Genomic DNA, 24,442 nt, shown 5'->3' with positions numbered 1-24,442 from the left:
GAAAACGTTGGGGAGAGATGTAAAGATGGCTTTGGTTGTAGACTGTTGGACTCTAAGTCCCGAGGAATTATTAGCAATCATTCATTATTCTGAACTGGTTGCTTCTCCTCTTCCATAAGACAGATGGTCAAGACTGAGCAGCATGGCTTCCAAGGTGTGCTCACACAGCAACAGCTCTCCTTGAGGATCACCTCATTCTGTCTCTCCAAATGTCAAAAGAAAAAAAAATTTAAAGTCCAAGTCACCCTGCATTGCAGTGGGGTCATTTTTAGAATAGTTCCTGGCACTCCACACCACTGAGTGGGGCACACCCCTCACTGCTGCTTACTTAGCAGGGGCCACACCTGAGGAGCTATTCGAAAGTAGGCCATCTCCCTGTACTTTAAGGAACATGCTTACACACATGGTTGTGTAGGGAAAGAATTTTATAAGAAGTCACTTTCAGTAAGAAAAGTGAGTGCTTTCCTCTCCATTTTAAATCTGTCTTAACTCAGCAGGGTAACTCACAGCAAAACTAAGTCAGCCAGAAACAGTCTGTTACATTTTTAAAACAGAAAAAGATCACTTAAAACATTTCTTCTTGTTCTACCCAAATGATGAAATATAGAACTAATGCTTCAGAGTAACTATATTAATGAAACATCAACAAGTTACAGATAAACATTTTAATTGATTAAATATATTATTTCCAAGATCTTTTTGAAATCGCACTTGAACTGTACTAATCAACAGCCAAAGGCAATAAAAAAGTTTAAAACCAAAAGTGTTCTGACATGAACATGTGACAGGAACCGCTGCTATGTAAAGTAACATACACTACTCCCAAGAACAATGGGATTTTTAGAAGACAATTCATCTCAACATGTGCAAGGACAAATCTGTAATCAAAGGCTGGAAGAAATATATATTAGTGCCTGCTTTTTAAAAGTTTATTTTACATTTTAAATACAGTATTTTCTCATAAAAAAAAAAAGCCAGGAAGTGCCTAATCCCGTGGTTTCTATACCATATATATACATGACAGCCGATGGACAGCCTGACAAGTATTCTGGATGTAACAGTATGGACACCTAGGAGCTGGGGCTACTGAATCAAAATTAAAAAACACAAATTAAGCACTGCTTAGGAAAAAATAATCCAGTTTCTCAACAACAAAAGAGAACAGAGTTAGATATATATAAAACCAGTTATTAAAAAAACCAAAAAAAAGCAGCACACAAAAAACAAACAGCCCCTTCCTTATGTAGTGAACTGTATATACTGCAGCTAATCAATGGAAACCCTCCTACAAGAAGTGATTTATGATTTGAAATTTTAAAAATCTAAGCATTTCAGTAACAACACATAGTAACAACATTATGTGTATATTGCCAGCTTTGTCATTTTCTATCTGTACTACCCTCCCTTCTGAAAACAAGTGTTTCTAGACTAGTCAATCACTTATACATATTTGAAGCAATTAATCCATATTTGTTTTCAGTAAAGAAAACAAAGATGTATCTCTTCCCATCAATAAAGACATAATACAGATTAAAGCTATAAAAAATTTAAGCATGGGCATATACATTTTCAATTCTCTCTAATAAGTAATTCCAAACTGGAATCGTGTAGGGTTTGTGCCTGTTGTAACAAATTAAAAATGGACCGTCTCTGGCAGTGACTTCCATATTAGTGCAATGTATCTCTCATACACTGAATTATATTTAAATGATTTTATATATTTTAATTCAGTAGGTGGCATTTTGAGTTTATAAAATCCCTAACTATATGCTTGTGTAGAAAACAGTTTCAATTTGAGATGCTCTATAAAGCCAAATCAAGACAAAAATGAGTAAATTTCACTTTGCTACGGGTACTAGAAACACCCAAAAGAAAAGGACCGAGTTTGTGGAGGCTCGCCTAGATGCGTGTTTGAGGTGTTCTATGTATCCTGATACGTCAATCACCTATCAGGTTTGAACATTCTATTTTAAGATTATTTCAGAAAATAACTCTGTAATATAACTCTGAACCCAAAGCAAATATAACAGCTGTACCCCAAGCAAAAAACAACCTGGGTCATTCACAACAAGATCAAACTGAGACAATTTTTTCCCTATTATAATCTGTGAGGTCTTACGTTTTTAAGTTTTAGAAATGGTGACCTTCAATCCAAGTCAGCTACTCCTCATGTAGACTGCTAATGTAACGATTTCAAGTTGAGAGGGTGCTGGCCTAAGGGCTCTCAGAAACACATGGAGCAGGCACCAATGGACTGACTATCCATCAGCCAGGTGGGGTCGGCCTTGGGATGTTTTATTGTGGAGACTTAACACAGAGCTCTCGTAACTTGAGCATCCACTAGTGACTGCTGGTCAGCACCCAAGGGCTGGATGTGTCTAAGGGAACCCCTTTAACCCCAAAGTATTAATGCTAAAGAGTCTCAAGGAAATCCTGACTCCCAACAAGAGTTTATAACCATCAGACCAAAATCAATAGGGTGAACACTGGCTGCAATGCTCCCCAAAAGTCAAAAGAAATTTCCAAATTAAATGCCATCTTCTGCCCAACCCCGACTCCAGGTTCTGTAACATCTTTATCTAGTATAATAGACTCTGTAGTAGACTGATTTCGACCTCCACAACGAGTAGGAGTTGTCGAACTTGAGGAGGTAGACTCCTCTCCCTGGGTATTGGTGGCTGCCGGCATACACTTCTTCGTGACAGTCCCGTCGGTACACAGGCACAATCTCATCCAGCAGGGGCTTGTTGGCATTCTTTTTGGCTTTCTCTTCACAGCTGATGTTTTCTGTGAGAATGACCAGAGATAAGTCATGAACAGATTCAGAAAAACCACATCGGCACCAAGCACTGCAAGTTCATGCTTCCATTCAGAAATTGCTCCTTAGGCATTCTCTTGATCCATTCTACAAGTTGTGTGTCTCTGAGCAAATATCGGTTCGTTTGTTTGGCTGTTCATTCACCCATCCATCTGAGCAACTGCTATGTACCGAGCACTGTCTGGGAGCCCAGTGGTGAACATCTGGTGGGAGCGGTCAGCATCCTATCTCTCTCTGTGCTCTGACCATCGCTGCTATTTCTGAGCCCCACTTTTTCCCTTTCCCATCCATTCAATTTCAGATTCCTCCCAAGAGGAGGAATCCCACTCGTCTGAGTAAGACCAAGGAAAACAGTGCTGTGATCTTCCTCCTCCTCAGCAATTCCCAAGTCCTCTCTGTTTTAGGAAAGGAGGGAAGGAACCTGTGAGGACTATTATTTTCTATATATCTTGAATATAAAGAGTAAAATGAGAAAAGCACAGGAGAGGGGTAGGCATGCAGACACACTCTGACAATTCAATTATTTTCATTAGGTCTACATAACCCAACGATGATCCCGATGACAAAAAGAATGAGCTCTGATTCTAGGTTTGCCCCAGTTAACAGGTTTCTGAACTGTAATGATATAAGGTTAGGAAAAAAAACACCTCTGGAAACCTACAGGAATGAGACAATTACGAACCAGCTTAAAAGTCTCAGTTTAACATATTAAATATAAATAGCCTCAAGGAAAAGAGGTCAAGGGAATATTCAGCATAGAATAAAAGACTTTCAGGTTTATAACAGGGCAGTGTGAATCTGGTGACTGAGTTAACTGCATGATGCTTGTCAGTAGCTACTACCAGGAATTTAAACAAGGAAAGTCTGAGAAACGTTCTCAGTCTAGAGGAGCTTGGGGAGCTATGACAAGGAACTACGTATCATGTGGTATCCTGGATGGGATCCTGAAGCATTAGGTAAAAACTAAGGAAATACGAATAAATATGGACTTTAGTTGACGATAATGTATCAGTAATGGTTCATTAGTTATTACCAATGTACCAGAACACAATGTAAAATACTAACAACGGGAAAGTGGGTACGGGGGTAACTCAGAAATTCCTGGTACTATCTTTGCAACTTTTCTATAAATCTAAAACTATTCTAAAACAGAAAGTATTTTTTAAAAAGTAGATGACATAAATTGGCCCAAATGAAATTTGCTTTACCATAGCAATACTTAAAATTAAATGTCCTTCATTTACAATTGAGAAATACAGAGCCATTCAAAATGTACACTATTGCCTGTAAGGAAATCCATGAAACAGATTACTGATCCACTAATTAAAGATGCAAATTTTGTTCAAAATCTGTAAAACTAAAGGTTATTGGGATAGATGAATAATACTTATTTTATCAATTTAAGCAAAGATTTGGGACCTGGAAACAATAAAGAAAGTGGAGAATTACAGTAGGAGGATGGGTTACCACCCATTCACGCTTCTTAAAAGAAAACAAACTCCTCATTCTTTAAAGACCTAATGGAGAAAAAACAAAGCAAAAGACCAAGAAAACTGGACTCCTCTTCCATCGAACCCAGGTTGACAGGACCCCACAGAATGGACAATGTGGACAAGACATGGTGGCACAGCAGCCTCCATAAGCGGGCATATGGGCCAATGCAGTTTATAAGCGACACCTTGGCAAACAATTCTTGGGAGCAATAAATGCTCCCTGTTGTTACTGTTAATATAGAGGTTTTAATGGGTTAGTTTCAGTTGCAAATCATTTTAAGGTTCAGAACGACACAAGGGTAGGTAATGCTCTTTTCCATTTGAGGGGTATTATATACTAGAGCAAAGGTGCAGGATTATCAGGGTTCTCACCTCTTTACAGGCCCTAGAGTCCACCCATTTTTACCCGTGCTCTTCCCAACAGCAATAACCCCAAAACGATAATAGCTAAGGGCTCAGACTCGGAAGTAACCTCCTTTTAGAAGCTCTCCAGCGGGCAAGCCAGGACAAACATTACTGCAACCTACTTCTGAACAGAGAATTCTTCTATATTATTCACGAAGCTCTTTATAAGTACAATTAATTCCCAAAACAAAAAACAAAAACCCGGGCCGGCCCAGTGGCTCAGATGGTTAGAGCTCCATGCTCCTAACTACAAAGGCTGCCGGTTCGATTCCCACATGGGCCAGTGGGCTCTCAACCACAAGGTTGCCAGTTCAATTCCTTGACTCCCGCAAGGGATGGTGGGCAGCGCCCCCTGCAACTAAAAAAATTGAACACGGCACCTTGAGCTGAGCTGCCGCTGAGCTCCCGGATGGCTCAGTTGGTTGGAGCCTGTCCTCTCAACCACAAGGTTGCCGGTTCGACTCCCGCAAGGGATGGTGGGCAGCGCCCCCTGCAACTAAAATTGAACACGGCACCTTGAGCTGAGCTGCCGCTGAGCTCCCGGATGGCTCAGTTGGTTGGAGCCTGTCCTCTCAACCACAAGGTTGCCGGTTCGACTCCCGCAAGGGATGGTGGGCTGTGCCCCCTGCAACTAGCAACAGCAACTGGACCTGGAGCTGAGCTGCGCCCTCCACAACTAAGACTGAAAGAACAACAACTTGAAGCTGAACAGAACCCCCCACAACTAAGATTGAAAGGACAACAATTTGACCATTGTTCCCCAATAAAGTCCTGTTCCCCTTCCCCAATAAAATCTTTAAAAAAAAAAACCCAAAACAAAATCCTTTCCTTCCCAGACATTTGCAAATAGTCTGATTTTAATGAGTCCCTGTGACGCTTCAGAAAGGCCAGTATGGGGCTGAGTCCCTGGTCCTGTGTTGCTGAGGGCCACCTGAGACGGCGGTGGTGGCACCTGCTCTACAGTCTGCTCGGGTCTCTCTCTCACCTTTTCTTGTCTTGTTTTTCAATCTTGTGTTTTTTTTCTGGTTCAGTCAGTAGTATGTATAGGAAATGCTTTACCTTGCTAGTGCCACTCAGAAATAAAGATTGCTGAAACAAAATGCCATGGAAGACAAAGCAGCTCCTAAATGACACTGGCCTGAGTGTCTGCAGAGAGCCCAGACTGTGGCACGGGGTGGCAATATGATTGCACTGTGCATCTCAACAGCTGGCTGAACTTTTAAACTCCCCACACACACCTCCAATGACTTGAATACCTCTTTAAATTTATCCCAATATAATCTCTCAACCCTCTTTAAGAACTAGCAGTCTGTTTACAAGTCATCTGAAAGGTCTGTGAGTTCCCAGAATTGACAAGGTGCGTTTCCATTCTCAATCAGGCGTTCCTTCCGTGTCACTCTCAACGAAGGCAACAAATATTTAAGTGCTTATTACATTCAGTGTATGAAAGCACTGAGTTCTAACTTTTCTGGGTAACAGAATTAAGGAGACCATTTTCTCAATTAATAAGCAGTACATTTTGTAATCTACTCCCTAGACCAAGATAGTTTAGAAAATCCTGGAAAATAATTCTGTCTACTTAAGAGAAAAGAAAAAATGACACTCACGTAAAACAGGGAAGAATGAGTGAATTTTTTTTAGGTAGGCTATTCTGGTGAGTTTATGTATTTACATTAAGAAATCTTAGAATAATGAACTAAAAAGCTAACAGCAGAAACAAATTTAAATAAATTCCAGAATTGGCAGAATTTCTTGCTTGCTCCTTTGAAATTTTTTAAAGTGATCGTGCACATTTAGCTTTTCAACACACAAAGCTGGAAGTAAAATAGTATTCAGAAGGCAGAAAATAAATGGCCACACAGACCGTTTTGGCATTCGAAACAAGTCATGTTCAGGCACCAGTCCCCTATAAGAGGCTGGCCTCTCTCACCACCTTTTAGCTCAAGGTCTCACTGAGGAAGAGAAGAGAGTGATCTCTGGCCATGAAGTGTTAATGAGGAAGCGTAAGGCTGGCTGACATCTGAACCGCCACCATTTTTCCCCCCACCATAAACCAGCAGCTGCTGAATATGGACCAATGTTTCCACCTACCTTCCTCCTCCTCGTCGTCATCGCTGGACTCACTGACATGCACGCTGACAGCAGTGTTTGGAGAGTCTGTCCATTCAAAATATACCCCAAACCCAATGTCATAATTGTCTGTAGCAAATTCCCAAAAGAGATACGATCCTTCTTCATGGGTGGGTACTCGGACAGTCACCACTTCCCCTCGGCCCACTGTGATCACGGAATCCGCATCCTGCCGAATCTTCTCTTTAAAGTCTTTGATCTGGGGTCGTGTCCACATGGATGGAGCTGCTATTACTGGAAGAGATTCTAAAGGCAACAGGAATTACAAAAGCTAAAGGGGATAAGCCTTCACCTGCAGGCAGCAACACTTGCACAGAACCACCTCCCCGGCCACACTCAGGCACCAAGTGCAATACGGTCTACCCTATACCAAGGAATATAAAAGTCTCCCCATGGAGGTCTCCCCCAAATTACTACACTGAACATAGTCACAGGTATTCAGAGGTCATCATACCACTTCAAGTAAGACACGCAATCCATCATCTTAGAAGTGATTTTTTCCAACACTAATTTAGTAACGTATGGGGATTTAAGAACGACTTTGGGAACTTCCTAGCTGGAGCTAGGGAAACATTCTAAGAAAGAAGAGAAATCTGGACTTAAAAATGAATTTTCACTTTTGGATGTGGGCAAAGAAAGCTGGGCTTTGACTTCAGTCTCTGTTGAAAAAAAAAGTTTTGCCTTAGTATCCCGAAGTTCGAGGGGCTATTCTAAAGGAACTCAAAGAAACAAAAACTTGGACAGGATTGAAACTGTTAGGCACTGAGTAAAAAGGTAAATTCTTGTTGCTGAGCAGTATCCCGTGCACTGGACTACTCAGCGGGCTTTCCAGAGTTAGTCATAGAGCCTTTGACAAACATTCATTTGAAAATATTGGTAAACTGTTAATAGGGGTAAGAAAGGGGTGGGTAGGTGGGTGTAAACCAAGGGATTTCAAGGTCTTTTCTGAAGCTATTTCCTGTTACTTGTTCTAAAAAGACCAGGAAGATCTCTGAAACCAACTTTCTTAGGAACCACACCACCGGCCCTGATCACTGTCACTGAAATGCTCCTCTAGTCCCTCAAATGAGCTGACTCTTACTCTTGCTTCAGATCTCTCAGCTCAATTGTCCCTTCCTTGAAAAGCTGTTGGTGACCTCTCTGATGAGGTCATATCCTCATATTCCATGCTCTCAAACTAGAACGTCCCCCTCTCTCCATCACAGTACTTACCACAGCCACAACTTACATTTACGTGTTACTCTGCCTCACCACTGTACTCCTAGCACTCAGAAAGTCTTCAGCCAACTGCTGAATGAACGAAATCAGTTGCCCATGAAAAGCTAGTCGACCTTGAAAATGCTAAGTTATTTTCCGGGTAACATGGTACTTTAGTCTCAAAAAATATACTGTACTGTATGGTAGCCTCCAAGATGGCCCCCCAGTGACCCTCACTTCCGGGTATCCATGCACTTGTGAGGTTACCACCCAAAATGTATCAGGGTTGGCATGTGTGACTAATAGAACGTGGTAGAAGTGCTGGTGTATCGCTTCCAAAGTTAGGGCGTAGAAGACACTGCCACTCTGCTCAGCTCACTATTAGATCATGTGCTCTGAAGGGAGCCAGCCGTGTGGAGCACACTCAAGCAGCTCTATGGAGAGGCTTCACAGGCAAGGAACCGAGGCCTCCTGCCAACAGCCAGCCCCAGCTTGCCAGCCACATGAGGGAATCCTTTTGGAAACAGAGCCTCTAGTTCCAGTCAAGCCTTGACACGATTACAGTCCAGGCCGACATCTCAGCTGCAACCTCATGAGACACCAGGCCCACCACTCAGCTTAGCTTAGCTGTTCTGAATTCCTGACCCACAGAGACTGTGTGAGATAATACATGTTTATCATTTTAAATTGGGGTGCAACTTGTCCCATAACAAGATAACCAATATATATAATAAGACAGCCCAGAGTGTCCCAAGGACATCTGATTTGCTCTCCAACACTATTCTAAAGGTCACCAGAAACATCAGGTTCAGACTAAAAACGATGGAAAAATGCATCCAACTCTCTCAAGTATGTAATTGCTCTCAAAAGCTAGTTAACCTGACTTCCTGAGTTTTGCTTTTCATGAAGTCTGAATTATGACATCTGGGTGGATGAACACATATGGCAACCCATACCTTTTGGTCCATTCTCTAGTGCTTCTTCTGCAGCTTCTGGTTCATGTTCTTTTTCAGAGTTGTCAGTGTGGGTTTTGGCCTGTCCATTCACTGACATCGTATCATTCGGTACAGTTGCGTTAACTTTTGATGATGCAGGCAGAGAAGCCCCAGCTACTGCTACTTCCTGTTGTTTCTGTAATGCTGCCTACAAGTTGAGAAAAAGTGAAGATACACTGACCAGGGAGGCTAACAAATAAGACACTTGCCGTGGAACGCAGTCTGACCCCATGTTTTTGCCCTGACAAAGCACTCTGCTCGAAGAAATCACTAATAAACTTTATCAGTTTTTGTCCTATCTACAATAAATATTAACAGCAAAATATCAAACCAACAGCTAAAAGTAATAACAAATCAACATGGATGAGAAACTGTAACTGAGGATCACCTTTTTTGTTACCTGAGGATCACCAGAAAAACTAACCAGGCAAAGTTAAAGTAGGTAGAAACAATCAACACAAAATAAAATTATTAAGGGCAAAAATTGAACATAGTAACATTTGTTCTTAAAATTGATACAAGAAAATGATAAAATTCAGAGACATAAAATTTGAATCAGGAAAATGAAACTTGGTAGAAATAAATGGTCACAGAAAAAAATTCACAAAGGCAAAAGCTATAATTGGTAAAATGTGATATTGGCCCCCATAGTAACCAACAAATCAAATATGGACAATTATTCTAATATGGACAAAAATAATCAATGAATTAAATCTTCCTTGTAAACTAAATACAGAAAAATTTTTATCACAATTAAATTGAAAACGGTTAATCATGCTGTAGAAAATATTGACCTAAGAGTCAAATTGGCTTAAGGTCAAAATACTTTCTCAATGAAAACTTGTCACTGTTTACATAATTATGATTAAAATATGTATATTCATAAACATGAAATCAAAATGTCCTCTGAGTCAAAATGGAAGTAAAAACATCTTAAACCCAAAGGACAATTATTTTGGGACATTCCTCTCTTATATCAAGATGGATAGATACTAATACTACTAGAAATACCTAAGTAATCTTGATCTTCAGTAACTTTTGGGGGAACTTTAAATTGAATTATGACATACATATAGAAAAATATACAAATCATAGATGCACAGCTTCATCATTTTTCATAAATCAAACATACACCCATGAGAACACCTGGATCGAGACATTATCTCATCCCAGAGCTGTCCCCGGTGCCCTTGCCAGAGCCGCCCCCCGAAATGGTAACAACCGTTCTGACTCATAACGCTACAGATTTCTTTGCTGTTTTTCAACATATAAATGGAATTATATAATATATGCTGTTTTTTCACCCAACATTATTTTTGTGACATTCATTCATTAGGTCACACGCAATTGTACTTTGTTTGCATTGTTATAGGATATTTCACTGTGAAAATGCAAAATTTATTTATGCATTCTACTGCTGATGAGTGGGCATTTAAGTATCTTTTCAAAAAGAAGGCAAAAAAAGAAAATATAGGGAGAAAAACCCTTACAATCTCATTATTTAGGGAAAATGACATATTTTGGCATATCTGCATACACATTTCACTTGTCACTTATAAACCAACTACTTAAACAGCAACACTCCTCTCTACTGCTGGCACAGGCTAGTAACACAGTTAAGATTCTAAACTACCTGCTTCCAAGGCCTAGACTCCCAGTAATTTCCATGTTAGTTTTCTAGACAGAGTACCAGCTTCCAGAAAAAGTGCATATAACCCAAACAAGTCAGCACCACACTCAGAACTTCACTGCATGACAGGAAAGCAAAACCAGTATTCTGTTGATGACAAACTGGTCCAGCTCAAACAGTTCCTGTCCAGTAAGAATTCTTGAAACTCTAGTAGAAACTCCTCTCCCCGGGACCCCACTGTCCATGAATAGACATCAATTGTATGTAATGGATTATAATTACTTATACACATAATCTCTCTTCTGTACTTTGGGGAGCTTTTAAAAGCACAGAAAGTTATAGGAACAATGTAACAAACACCTATATAACTACACCCCCAAATTAACAAAATGTTTGCACTTTGTCATTTTGCTCAGTGTTTATACAAAAATTAATACTTTATGAGGCTGATGTTCCCTTTGTTCCTTCCCCAGTCCCTTTCCTTCTCTCTTCCCAGAGTCAACCAATCAATTGAATAAAGTGAGTTGAGCATTATAATCGAATTTATGGCTTTCTAGTTGTTTCAAAGAGTCTTGGTTTTGTTCTACTTGACCAACTTTGTACCCATTAAGTGAGAGCAACCTATAAACAGGACACTGTGTGGGAGCTAGCTTATTAAGAAATTATTCCAGTATCCATCAAAGCAGGAAAGGATACGTTAATGTAGAAACAGGCTTCAGAGGACAGAAAAGAAATGCCTCAAAAATCCCACTTGCTACCCTGACTGAACTAGTCTGACATCCCTTTCCTTTTCTCATGGATCACACAAGACCTGCAGTGCTTTGTAACTGCTCACAATACTAAAGACTCTGGGGGAAAGGGAGTTTAGGTAAGAATATTAATTTTCAAGGAATTTAAAGAGCTTGGCAGAATAACAAAGATGACTTCATCTAACCAAGAAATGTTGAGCAACTGTAAGGTAACACTTTTCTTCACTCAGATTTTTTGACAAGTGGTAACTGCTTTATAAGTGAAACTTAACTAAATAAATAAAACTTAGCTAAATTAAGTTTAAAGAGGCATTTTATGCCTCTGCAAGATGTGAAAAAATGAATGTAAAATCAGTTACCTTCCATATGTACAAAACAATTTCACAGAGTAACTATTTTCTCATTTTATTCCTCTGATCGTTAACAGGATAGGTACCAGGATTTCCTATCCCATTCTTACTGACTGGGAGAAAAGGCAGAAAAATCAGAACAGCAGGTAACTTGTCTGAGATCAAACAAGATAACGACAAAGGCAGGACAGAATCCAACAGTTATCTGACCCCCCGCCCCATGTTCTTTCCCCTAAACCACCTCCTCACGTGGAAGCAAACTCTTTGCAGGTAGGGCGTTGGAGGATGACCAATGTTCTGCAGGGAAGCACTGTCTAGTTACTGTACGGAAGGCGGAAGTCACAACGGACCCACCCAGCTCTGCAGAAAGAACCAGCCGACAGCCTTAGGGCACAGGGTCCTCTCCCACTGGAAGATGCCAGGCCTATTACAGTGCACTGTCTGAGGGAAGTCCCTGAAGTAATGCTAGCCACCCAGGTCCTCATGGTTCCAGGACCACTAACGGAATCTACTTCAGACTCACTGGAATGACACTCAGTCCATACAAGTCCCAAATACCCCTAGAAGAATATAATGGTGGCCACATCATTTGTTGCTTCAGTATCATATATTTTCTTTCATAATTGCCAGTGCAACACTCAAGTCTCCCTTAATAAAGGTCACCTAAGAGTTACTTTATACCTGACAGGCCAACTAATGCAAAATTTATTAGCAACTGATAAAAAAGAACTTGGGTTCCAATGAAACTAAAACCCCTCTCTGAGGCTGCGTGCTGGGGTCGTCCGTCGTACCTGTTGCTGTGCAAGCTGGACTTGGTACAACTGCTGCATATACTGCTGATAGTGTTGCTCCTGCAACTGGCGGATGAGAATCTGCTGCTGTTCGTAGTTCCCTGGATACTGCTGGGCTGCGTACTGCTGGAACTGCACGGCAGTCTGCGAGTTTAACGCTGCCATTATCTGCTGCCTAAAAACATTAAAAAAGATATACTAGTCTAACTACAGGAGACTGTTCATGACAAAATAAAATGTTCTTGTTATTTATTTTTATAATTTATAACTCTTGAAAGTGACTAAGCTAAGTAATATACACCAATCGGCATGTGTCCCAGGCCCAGAAGAAAGATTTGGCTTCTAATTTTTTACTTAAGAGTTTTCAAGGAAAATTTGGGATGGAGAGAGAGAACAATAAACATACCGTCATCATCATCATCATCATCACCATCATATTTGCTCCCATTTATTGTGCCCTTCCTATGTGCCAGGCAGTGTTCAAGGCACTGCCACATACTGACCCACTGAGTTCTTACAACCATCCTCAGAGGCAGGGCTTCAAAAGGGAGGAAAAGGCGAGATTACACCGCTAATAGATGCTGGAGCCAGGGTTCAAGTGGAGGCAGTTTGGCTTCAGCCTATACTCTTAACCATGATGCTGTAAGAGGACGGGCTATCCTCTAGGGCAGAAATGAGCTATTTAACTGCTGGCCATGGCTTCTCTACCTAAATACATGGAAAGCAGTAAGAGACAGAAGACAGCAAAGAGATGGTACGGGTGGCCCTGGTGAGTATAAATAAATCCAGTGAAAATGCAAGGGTCCTTAGCATTTAATTTAAAGCCTGCCTTAAAGAGGAACATTGAAAATAATATCTGGGTACCCCTGGTTTACAGAAACTAATTTCTGTAAACTATTACAATTCTCCTTTTTGTCACAGAGGAACCACATGTTTCTCAAGCTTTGTGATCAACTTAACAAAGACTTTAAAGCCATCTATTAATAGATAAATAACAAAGCAAAGTCTCACAAATTCCTGAACAGAACATGACACTGGGTCCACACCCCACCCTCCCACCAAGAGTAATATTCACAGCCTCTCTCCAAAGTAGAATGAGGCCCTGGGTCAGTCTGAAGCCTTTCTGAGGATCGACTCAGAACTAATGAAGAGAAATCAATGGATTCTCATGTTTCCTGGTTTAGTCTATGTGCCACCCCCAGTGTTTTATGGATGTTAGTCTCTTCCTCCTTGGACCCACAGCTCCCTCTTCAAAAACCAGTCTCTTCTGAGCCAGTTGCTCTCACAGCTCTTCCTCCCAAGTCCTATACTAGAGGCCACCTGACACAGGCTGGACCAACTAGATTCCCTGTCCTGGGAATTTGAAACGGGATCTCTCAGATTCCGGTCTCTTTTCAGATGCATTAAAACAAAGCCACCTAAATCCAAGCTGGGATAGCCTTGCTTATGCCAAAGCAGAGAGTGACAATTTGCACAGAACAGGAAGACTGAAACAGAGATAGAACCTGAGAGAAGCAAAAACAAGATCATATGGACTCCGAGTCAGGGAGCAAGCGAGCAGCCTCAGCTCCTGTCCTGGCCCCTGGGTCCTGGGAGCCAACCCCAAAGCCTTCCAGTACATTCATTCCTTTTTGCAACCAAATGATGCTTAAGATGAGGCGCTCCTTGGCGACACTGGTACAAACGGCAGGTACCTATGCTGATCCAGCTGCCAGTCACACAAACAGAATGACTGTGCCTACACGACAGTAGGCACGTCACAGCAGTGTGGCAGGCAGTTCTCCTTCTCAAACATAAGCACAGGCTTACTTCTGCTGCTCCAACCGAAGCCTCTCTTCTTCTAGTCGCCTCCTCTCTTCTTCCTCCCGTCTAAGCCTTTCTTCTTCTTCTTTCCTACGTTTCTCCTCCTCCTTTTGCAGACGTTCTCTTTCTTCCTCTTCACGCCGCCTTCGCTCCTCCTCCTCCTTCCTACAAGGTAAAGGACAGAGAGAATGAACCCTATACAAAGAATCCTGTTTACAAAGAACTTAAGGGGCGGCCGGTTAGCTCAGTTGGTTGCAGCGCGGTGCTCTTAACAACAAGGTTGCCGGTTCCATCCCCACATGGGCCACTGTGAGCTGCACCTTCCACAACTAGATTGGAACAACTACTTAACTTGGAGCTGATGGGTCCTGGAAAAACACACTTAAAATAAATAAATAACTTAAGACTATTTCATGAAATTGACACCTTTCCAGAGAACAGTGTGATATTAAAATTTGAAATGCATACACTTATAATATGGAGTCAACTGTACAATAGACAAGATCACAGCAAGAATTCTGCTGCACAGCAATAGAAAAAAGTGTCCATCTGTAAGACACTACGTAAATCATGCTATATTCATACCCTAAGGTTCCCCTCTAATATAAGCTCACAGCACCACAAGCTTTTCCTTCACACTACTTGCTGTAACTGCAATTAAATTTGTGCGAAAGCAATGCAGCTGCCTTACTCACTGAAGTACATGCTGCATAAGGGCACAGAAGGCCTATCTCCACCACTCCATTCCTTAGGCCTTAGCACAGGGCTGGAAAGAAGAGCATGCAACACATGAGAGGAGAAATGAACAGTCACCCAGAAATGCCAGGTGGCCATAAAAAAAGGCTAGAATCAATGGCCTAATATGTAAAGACGCTTAATATTGTTTGTTTAATAAAAAGGCAGGTAAATACATAGAAAAAGGTCTAGAAAGATAAGACATTCAATGTGTCAATTATCTACGGAGAGAAGAGTAGGATTAAAGGTAAGGTTCCCACCAGGAAGGTTTTCAGTTTGTGCTTCATATATGAAAACCATTTATATTGTATACATTTGTGTATTAGTTCTAAATTAAAAATAAGTTTAAAGTTTTTAGTTTAAAAAAAAAGCAAAGAACAGTTGGAAATGTAGGTACAGTCCTTATCCTGCTCCACCCCGCCCCGCCCCCAGCCCCTTTCCCGAGGGAAAACAGACTCCGCTGCACTAGGAATGGATGCCACTGGCCTACAAGTGACGTGGGATACAGGGAGGCTGAAGGCGGGATGAAAGGAAAGATTTCTGAGGATTCTCGGAGAAGACTCTATTTCTTGGTCCTACTAGGAGAACTGTCTGCGATACCCCACTTTTCCCCCCCAGACTCCTGTAAATATTAACAACACACCTGAGCCACAGCCTAGGCTCAAAATATAGTAATAACATGACCTACTTTTAATGTGTCACAGCTGGTACACGGGCAAGATGTTCCACAAGCCAGACAAGAGATTAAGCTTTAGGTAGAGGAAGTCTAGCTTTTAAAGATGCTTTAAAAGAATTCTATATGGCCTTCATCTCATGACAAAAGTATATTTTTAAAATGCAGCTTTTTTATGTTGACTAGTAACTTAAATATTCAATATGTTAAAAAAGAACTTAAAAAGCAAATACATACTCCAAAGACATTATAGCTATACCTTGTTGACCCAACAGCACTAGACAATGGACGGAATTTTCCAGTAAAGAAACCTCATTTCATTCTTACATGAATCAAAACTTTTCCTTTGGATAAAACAATTTTAAAAAATATATTAAACTACTTCCTCTCGTCTTAAACAGGAATAAATATCTAGTGCTCTGTCTTTTGATGACTCAGGAGTTATAACTACAATTATAAAAATTGTATGTCAAAATATCGTGATGGAGAAGTTCACCTTCATATGAAATGGCCCTGACTGGCATACTTTCATAATTCTTGTGTCTATTTTTCGTGGTTTCTGGCTTCCACCTCACTGTCAGGCTATTTTCTTTTCTCATCTATTATTTCCAATTCAGGTTAAGGCGAGAAACCAGAAAACCAATTGTTTCCAAAGAATAATATCACCTGAGGAAAAATTGGTTTTACAGCATCATTTTCATTATGTTGAAAATTTAGTCAAAGTTATTGAAAATATAACCTCTAGATAAATAAGGTGCTAACCATACTTCTGTTGCATTCACAATCATGACAGTGACTCCCATAAATATAAACAGCACTTTCAGCAGCTCCCCTCCAGCCCCTGGAAATAATGAGTAAGCCATCTGGAAGCCAGAGCCAACGTGGAGCGTCTACAGAAGGCTTAGCATGTAGCACAGCTGATGACCAGGATACGGAATGTGAATATCCTAGAAATTCAAGGGAGACCGCCACAAAGGGTGTGTCAGATCAGAGGGTAAGGAAGGACGGGTGGTTCAGTTTATTGTGCTTGCTCAAAAATTTACTGTAATAACACAAAAGGAATGCTGCCGTGACAGATGGGTGGTTCCTCTTAAAGGTACAGCCAGACGGAAGCAGCAAGGCCCCTCCCGCAAGACTCATAATACAAATACCTGTTCACATCAGGAAGTTTGAGCAATTACCATAAGAAGTGGAAACCCAAGAGGAGTTAGACACCTGATCTAGAACACTCCACAAAGCAAAAACATCAGTATATTGGGTTGTACAAGCATAAAGTATTCTGTGCCCTCAAACTTCACCTTTTTTTTTCTTGCTCTTCCTTCTCTATTTTGTGGGATGCAACATATGTTGAAAAAAGGTGGCAACACCTATTTAGGAGCTTGACAAACTCCACCATCGCATCCTCTTTAGACATGTTTCCCAGGGCTGCCCATTCTCTCCTGTAAGGAATAACAAGAAAAGTTACCTCCTCTTCTTAATGAGAATTTAATTTAGACCTAAATATCAATTCTCAATCATAACTAAAATGAAGAATGATTCTACTACAAACAAAAGGCTCACACTTCAAGTTTCAACAAGTATGTACTGATTTACTAAATTAGATGTGCCACATACAATTCAAACTTACTTCATAAACTACAATTTAACTGCATGGCTAATAATTTCCATACTAGCAAAAGGGTATCAAAGTTTTGTTTCACGTATATTTTAGCCTAACTGAATAAAATATTCAATATATTCTTTTCTGTCAAACTCTCTATATGTCCCAATAAGGGACTCGATTACTATGTATTTTAAATGGCTATACTTTTAATGGCTGTAGGAAGAATCAAATGAAGCTGTACTTGTCTTATGTTCATAATCAGAAGAGTAAGCTTCTTCCACAATTGTTAGCCATAAACATCTCCAAGCCCAAAACAGATAAACATCTGAAGACGCCAGAAGCTGCAAGCAAAAATCTTTGTTTCAGTTTACTCTAAGCTAATGAACCAGCTATTTACATCTTAACCAACTACCTTCACCCTTTTCAACATTATTCTCATTAAATTCATTATACAACAAAACACTATTACCTCCTGTCATTCCCCAACACATCAAAGAATCCAACCTCAGGACAAGTGTCTGGATTATATGGACCCATAAGAACCTGCTTATGCAGTGCCACAAGCTTCAGTTTTTCTTCGTAAGTTGGATGAAACGCTTTGCCACCTTTTTCTATCAGGAAAGGAAACACACAGAAAACAATTAGCACTGGCAAAATACATAATTTTCAGCACTGTATACTGACTGTTTTCCATAAGGTATGTCACAAACTGCCTGTGACACATATAAACACATTACAGTGAGACTTTTTTTTGGAAACACTAAATTTTAATAGAGCCAAGACAGAAACCTTTTGTGCTGAATTATTTTTTTTTTAGATGAAGCTAAGTACCAATACATTAAAACTACTACAGAGAAACCAATCTGTCAAGCTACAGTCAGGCATACATATACAAATGTACCACTGATATCTTTTAGACATATTAAAAATGTTCAATCATTTAAAAAAACTTTAAAAAAATAATCTTATATCAATCACTTTTAATATGCTAAATATACAGGCTAGATTCAAAATGTATCCATCCCACTGCGGCAGTCTGATGTGGTAGAAGGGACTCTGGAATCAGCTGACCTAGGTCTAAATTTCATCCCAGACACTTCCTAGATGTACAACCACTGAACCTTTCCATTCATCAGTAAAGTAAGGAGTCCACTGCTACTTTAAAGGTAATAGGACATTATTAGTAACAGTTAGATGCTTATGGTTGGCGCCTGCAGGTTTCCAATGCAATTAAGAGTAAAGCCAGTTTGACCTGTAAAGACTTAACTACCAGCAACATTCAAATGTAGTATGAATTTGTGTGCTGATAAAATGGAAAATCCTGAGAATAGTTTCGCTTCTTTGATAAATGGAAGCATTAATTACTAGTTGATTCCAATGATAATGAGACTACCAAATTTCGGGGGTGGTGGTGGAAGGAAGTATCAAGTATATATTGCCTGCAAATTTTATGCATGCACATAGTGGCCACCAAAATAAAATCACTGATAACAGAATATGGGTTAAAGGTTATACACAGGAAATGCAGAGGAGAAAAAAAACACAGAAGTTGCCAATAAGCACCCAAAACATTCAACCTCACTAGTCAAGGAAATGGAAATTGAACCATTAAATACCAAGACCCCCTCTGCTGTCAGAGGGGTCAAAAAAAAGTTAAATAATATTAAGAGTTACCCGAAACACCCACTCTCATATACTAATGTTGAAAGCATAAACCATTACAGTTATCTTGTATCTTGGAGGGCAATTTGGCAACATATTTCAAAATTATAAATGTGCATGCCCTATGATCCAGTAATCCCAATTCTCATTATCTACCCTTGCTGAACACCCCACATACATAGAAGGAGGCGGACAAAGGTATATTCACGGTAGCATCACTTTCTTGTTCCCATAAACAACTTAAAAGTTCCTCAATAAGGGAGTGGCTAAATATTCAAACTGTGGTATAAATGAAGTAAGTTTAGGAAATATCGTTAAGTGAAAAAAGCAAGCTGCATAAAATGATACAAAATATATTTCATCAATTTTAAGAACCCTCCCCACCACCCACTTTAACATCTTTAAAAGCAGATTAGATTTTTGTAATCTATGGTATTTTACAGTTATAACTGGCAGTTGAAACACAGCATATAAACACACCCACATATATAGTCTACAAGTCCATTTATATGAATGTAAATACAAAGAAAATGATCTAAAAAGAGTCACACTGAATAAATGAGAATGAAAAAATGGCAGGAAGCTAGGATTAGGAGTGGTGATCAAAGAGCAATTTAAACCTTACTTGCAATATGTCAGTATTTCAAAGGAAAATGTGTGGAAGAACAAACTGAACTGGTCAGAGGTTCTGCCTCTGGAGAAGTGACTGGCAAAACTAGTGAGTGGGGATTGAAGAGGAGTTTCCCATTTACAAATACTTCTATACATCTGAATTTTTAATCAAGAACAAACTCATGCAATACTTGGAAAAAATAAATATTAAAAAAAGACAAAACTGGAGCACTGAACTTACTTAATAAAAACTGAAACAACTCCGTAACCTGTGGACCTGCCATATGTCTTGGCTACTGAGCAAACAATATCCCCAGACTATTACTAGCAGGTAGAACAGGAACTTCCTCTAAAGCTTTTAGAACAGGATTATCATAGTCCTATAATTACCAACTAAAAGGCAATTCCCAGTCCAAAAAACTAACCCTAGAATGCTATTTCAATCAATGACGGACATTACATAACATCTTTTTTATACTCATTCACTGAACTTAATATTTACTGATCCCCCATGAGCAAATCATTGTGCTAGACACGAGGGATTCACTGCCCTCATGCAGCTCACAAACTATTGAGTTCAGTTAAAAATTTGTAACTTGGCAAATATAATACAGCAAATAATTGTGTCCAGGTGCATATTTAATATATATATATTGCAAACAAATAAAATTATACTGAGATAAAGATTATTTTAGAGTTTACTTCTGGCCTAGTAGAAAAAATAAAACTACGTCAATAAGGTAATAAAGTAGACTTGTTCCAACTCCTTAGGTTGGGCCGGTGGTTGCATTAAATTCCAATATAGCATGTAATCAAAATAAATCAAAATGGATTCGAGTTTACAAAAACAAAATACACCTTGATATTATCTTTCAATCAACAAGTCTAAAAGAATTGCTCTTTATTTCATTCTCTTCCCAATGAATCTCTGACATGCAAGCTTGAAAATTAGCTGAGCAAGAAAAACGGGGTTACCCCTGTTCACTTCTGTATTATTTAAAATTAAAAAACTAATCTAACTATTCAACAATAACGCAATGCTTATATTACAGTAATCCACTGAACAGATTCTACAGCTATTAAAATGACAACTACGTGAGGCAGTCAGTTAGACTGAGCTGCAGAAAAAATTGGAACCTCTCGCTTGACAGAATTAAGAATATACTGCCAATCCATAAAGGATTTTTCAAAAGAGAAATATGTTTTTAAGTGTTAGTTCTGGTAAAGTAGTCAAAGAAATCTGTTCACCACCTTGAACCCGTGCTTAGCTCCATACTTTGTTCACAGGCACTCATAACCAAAACCACGTTCAACAAATCTCACTGAAGAAGATAACTGACTTTGCGAGTCAATTTCGGTGAGAATGAACAAAACAGTACATCTGTTCTTGTGAATTTTATTGGCATTTCCACAGAATCTTTTACAGCAGGTACAGGACTTGCTGTATAATCCTTCCTTTAAGTCCTATTACTGAATCTTCAAATTCATCATTATTCTAGTTGGGGACCAAATTTGTCTCAAAAAAAAAAAAAAAAAAATCAAAGAAAAAGAAGCATACCAAACTGTTAATACTAGTCATTACTTCTGAAAGACTGGATTACTGATGAATTTTTTCTTCATTTTTGATTTCCCAAATTTTCTTCAATATGCACATGTACTTTTACATCAAACACACATACACTTTTTCTTTTACATTTTTTAAAAGCCAAGGCAACTTATCTTTCAGCCTTTGGGACAGGTTAACAGGTCAATGATTCCCGCCTGAGGAATATACAAAACCCAGGAGGATGTGCTTAGAATCCCAACCACCTCTGGTATAGGACAGCCCACAGTGAATGGACGTTCTAAATTTCAAAGAAAACACAGAAAATGAAAACTCTACACAATCTGCATTGTTAGGCAGACTACTACAACATTACAAAAACAGTTACTTCTCTTTTACTCTTCAGATGGCTCTGGTTCACACATCACAAAGGTTTGTTTAGTTGTTTGAGTTAGATGAGAATAATTTTATTCTAAATTATTTCTGGTTCCATAGGCTCTAAACATAGTAAGGAAAAAGGTGTAACTACTATTAACTGCATAAACACAAGAAAAAGCCTTGCTAAAATGCAAAACTCTTTAGCCAAGACCATGTTCCTAAAGAAAAGTTTGCTTTCGGTCCTGATAAACAGGAACGCTGGCATTAGCCTAGACTCCTACACTCAGAGGTAATTACAAAGGTAATGATTCAATCAATTTTAGAATCCTCCTCTATAGCCATCAAAAAGACAAACATAAATTAGGCTTGGAAAGAAGATGCAGAGATGTTTTTCAGGTGCAAGAGTGTAAAAAAACACATCAATGAGAAGTAGAAAATGACTGCCTCTAGGTACCTGGAGAAATGACTACAAAGCTAGTCATTGTCAACCAAAGGACTGAAAGGGATTACTTGTTGGCACTTGTCCAGCAACAATTATTCTTTAAAAAGTTCATTTCCTATAAAATGGAAGACCAATAAAAGTCAGGTTAAAAACCTATTTTACCTAAAGGGGACAGATTAAAGCAGGGATTGGCAAACTGGACCAGCTCGGCCCACAGCTGTTTTTTTCTTTTCTTTTTTAAGGCCTGTGACCTAAGAATGGCTTTTTTTTTTTTTTTTAAGGATTGTACAATAACAAAAAGCAAAAACAAACAAAAACAAATAATACAAAGACCACATGTGACCTTAAAAATATTTAAATAATTAAAATAAAAGGCCTAAATTATTTACTATCTGGCCCTTTACAGGAAAACTTTGCTGACCCTGGACTAGAAGTAAATTCAAAAGCCAAATCAGTTCCATTATTATTTTTAAAAATTCAAATATAATTAAAAGGATAGAAAACATATATACACACACATACTCGTATATATATAATTCCAGTATATATATAATTCCAATATATATATATATATATATATATATTTCCAGTTAAACATGGTGCATTGAACACACACAATTACCTCTGATCCTCAATGAAACCCCACTAAAAGGAATAAGGAAGCCAATTTAGAGAAGCCTGGAAAGGTTCCAGAATTGAAGGCTCTAGGCTCTTTAAAAGCTGGAGTCTAGATAAAAACAGGGGCTTTGGTTCAAAATTTCTCTCTCACTGCATCTGGCAACCCTCAGCAGGCAGATGGCTACCTGGCCCCTACTTTAGCAGAGGTCTGGATGCATTCTTGAGAACAGGAATTACAGGAGCTCCAGGTGGGAGGACAGCAGGCTGGGAGGGAACCACAGGAGTCAAAACAGAAATGAAAGGAAAACTTCCCTAGTAAACGGTGAACAACTTCCACCCACCCTTCCTTCTCCTGTCTAATTCCTGAATGCTGGCAACTAGGTTCATACATCCCAGGCAGGAGACAGGAGTATTTTCCTGAAAAACTCACCCAAAAGAAAAGACCTACACATACTAACATGAAAGATACTAACGTTTGAGGATTTCCATATGACACCTCTGCCTTCTACTCGAGGTTTCACTGAGCTGTGCAGTGCCTTACCCTTTAACAATGAATGAATACCCAAGGATCACCAGACATACGAGAAAGCTTCAAACATGGGGGGAAAAAAAGTCTAAAGAGATTTTTTAAATAAACAAAAACCAGAATTTATATTTAATATCAGTGTACCAGAAAGACCATTCAGAGAATAAAAACTCTTGGAAATTGGGGGCAGCTGGTCAGTTGGTTAGAGCGCAGTGCTCTTAACAAGGTTGCCAGTTCGATTCCCACATCGGCCAGTGAGCTGTACCCTCCACAACTAGATTGACTTGGAACTGATGGGTCCTGGAAAAACACACTTAAATAAATAAAAGTTAAAAAAAAAAAGTGTTTACCTGAGGACAAAGAAAACAAATAATAATTGCCTCTAACTACGTGAAAGCCAGAGTTTGCATAAGAATGAAAATATGAAAATATAATCAAAGTCTGATCTGTCTCAGCAATGAGTAGTAATACAAATGTAAACAACTGGCATTAATTTAATCACAAAATGTAGTATAAAATTGGGAGTTTGGGAAGAGGGAAGAAGAGAAACACACACATAGAAGTGAATGAAGACAAATATAGAACAAACAGTTAAAATAATGGAAAATGGTTTCAAGAGGAAAGGGTCTTAGAGATGGGGAAAAAGAGAGATAGGGGATGGCTATTTTTAATTATAAATTTTATAGTGCAACTTGACCTTTTAAATTGCTTTGGTTTCCACTTTGAGAAGAAGATCAAATGAGTAAATCCACACGCTCAATTTCAATAGTTCATAAGACACTATGACATGTGTGGTAGGCATATGTCTACCCCTAAAGATGTCTACCTCCTCATCCTCAGCACTCATGAATGAACATGTTACCTTACATGAGAAACAGGGCCTTAAAGTTGCAGCTGACCTTATCCTGGAATAAATCACAATGGCCCTTATAAATGGAAGTAGGGAAAGAAGAGTCAGGAGGAGATTTGAAGACGTTATGTTGCTCGATTTGAAGATGGAAGAAGGGGCCATAAGCCAAAGCATTCAGGTGGCCTCTAGAAGTTTCTAGGCGAGGCAACAGATTCTCTCTTAGTCTCCAGAAGGAACACAGCTCTGCTGACACTTTTCTTTTTAAACCCAGTGAGACCCATTTTGAACTTCTGGCATCCAGAACTGTCTTAACAGTATGTGTTGTTTTAAGCCACTATATCTGTGGTAATTTGTTACAGGAGTGATAGAAAACCGGTATCATAAACAAAACACATTTTCCCAAGCAATTAAAGATAGAAATGGCTTCTAGATTATGTTC

At 39.3% G+C, this 24,442-nt stretch overlaps 1 protein-coding gene across 1 annotated transcript in view; it reads right to left on the bottom strand.

Moving 5' to 3' along the window:
- Positions 1 to 650: 650 nt before the first annotated feature.
- The window catches only part of ACBD3 (acyl-CoA binding domain containing 3), a 31,191-nt gene continuing 7,399 nt past the window's right edge, over positions 651 to 24,442 (bottom strand). The window contains exons 2-8 of the mRNA XM_019730907.2: positions 17,842 to 17,983; positions 17,068 to 17,208; positions 14,368 to 14,526; positions 12,559 to 12,733; positions 9,000 to 9,186; positions 6,808 to 7,092; positions 651 to 2,787 (exon numbers count right to left, since the gene is read on the bottom strand). Of these exons, the coding sequence (XP_019586466.2) occupies positions 2,576 to 2,787; positions 6,808 to 7,092; positions 9,000 to 9,186; positions 12,559 to 12,733; positions 14,368 to 14,526; positions 17,068 to 17,208; positions 17,842 to 17,983 (1,301 nt within the window). The 3' untranslated portion in view covers positions 651 to 2,575. The remainder of the gene's footprint in view (positions 2,788 to 6,807; positions 7,093 to 8,999; positions 9,187 to 12,558; positions 12,734 to 14,367; positions 14,527 to 17,067; positions 17,209 to 17,841; positions 17,984 to 24,442) is intronic.

Source organism: Rhinolophus sinicus, linkage group LG12 (genome assembly GCF_036562045.2).
Source record: "Rhinolophus sinicus isolate RSC01 linkage group LG12, ASM3656204v1, whole genome shotgun sequence".
Taxonomy (NCBI): Eukaryota; Metazoa; Chordata; class Mammalia; order Chiroptera; family Rhinolophidae; genus Rhinolophus; species Rhinolophus sinicus.
Note: the sequence above shows the minus strand (reverse complement) of the source record. Positions and strands in the feature narration are given on the sequence as shown.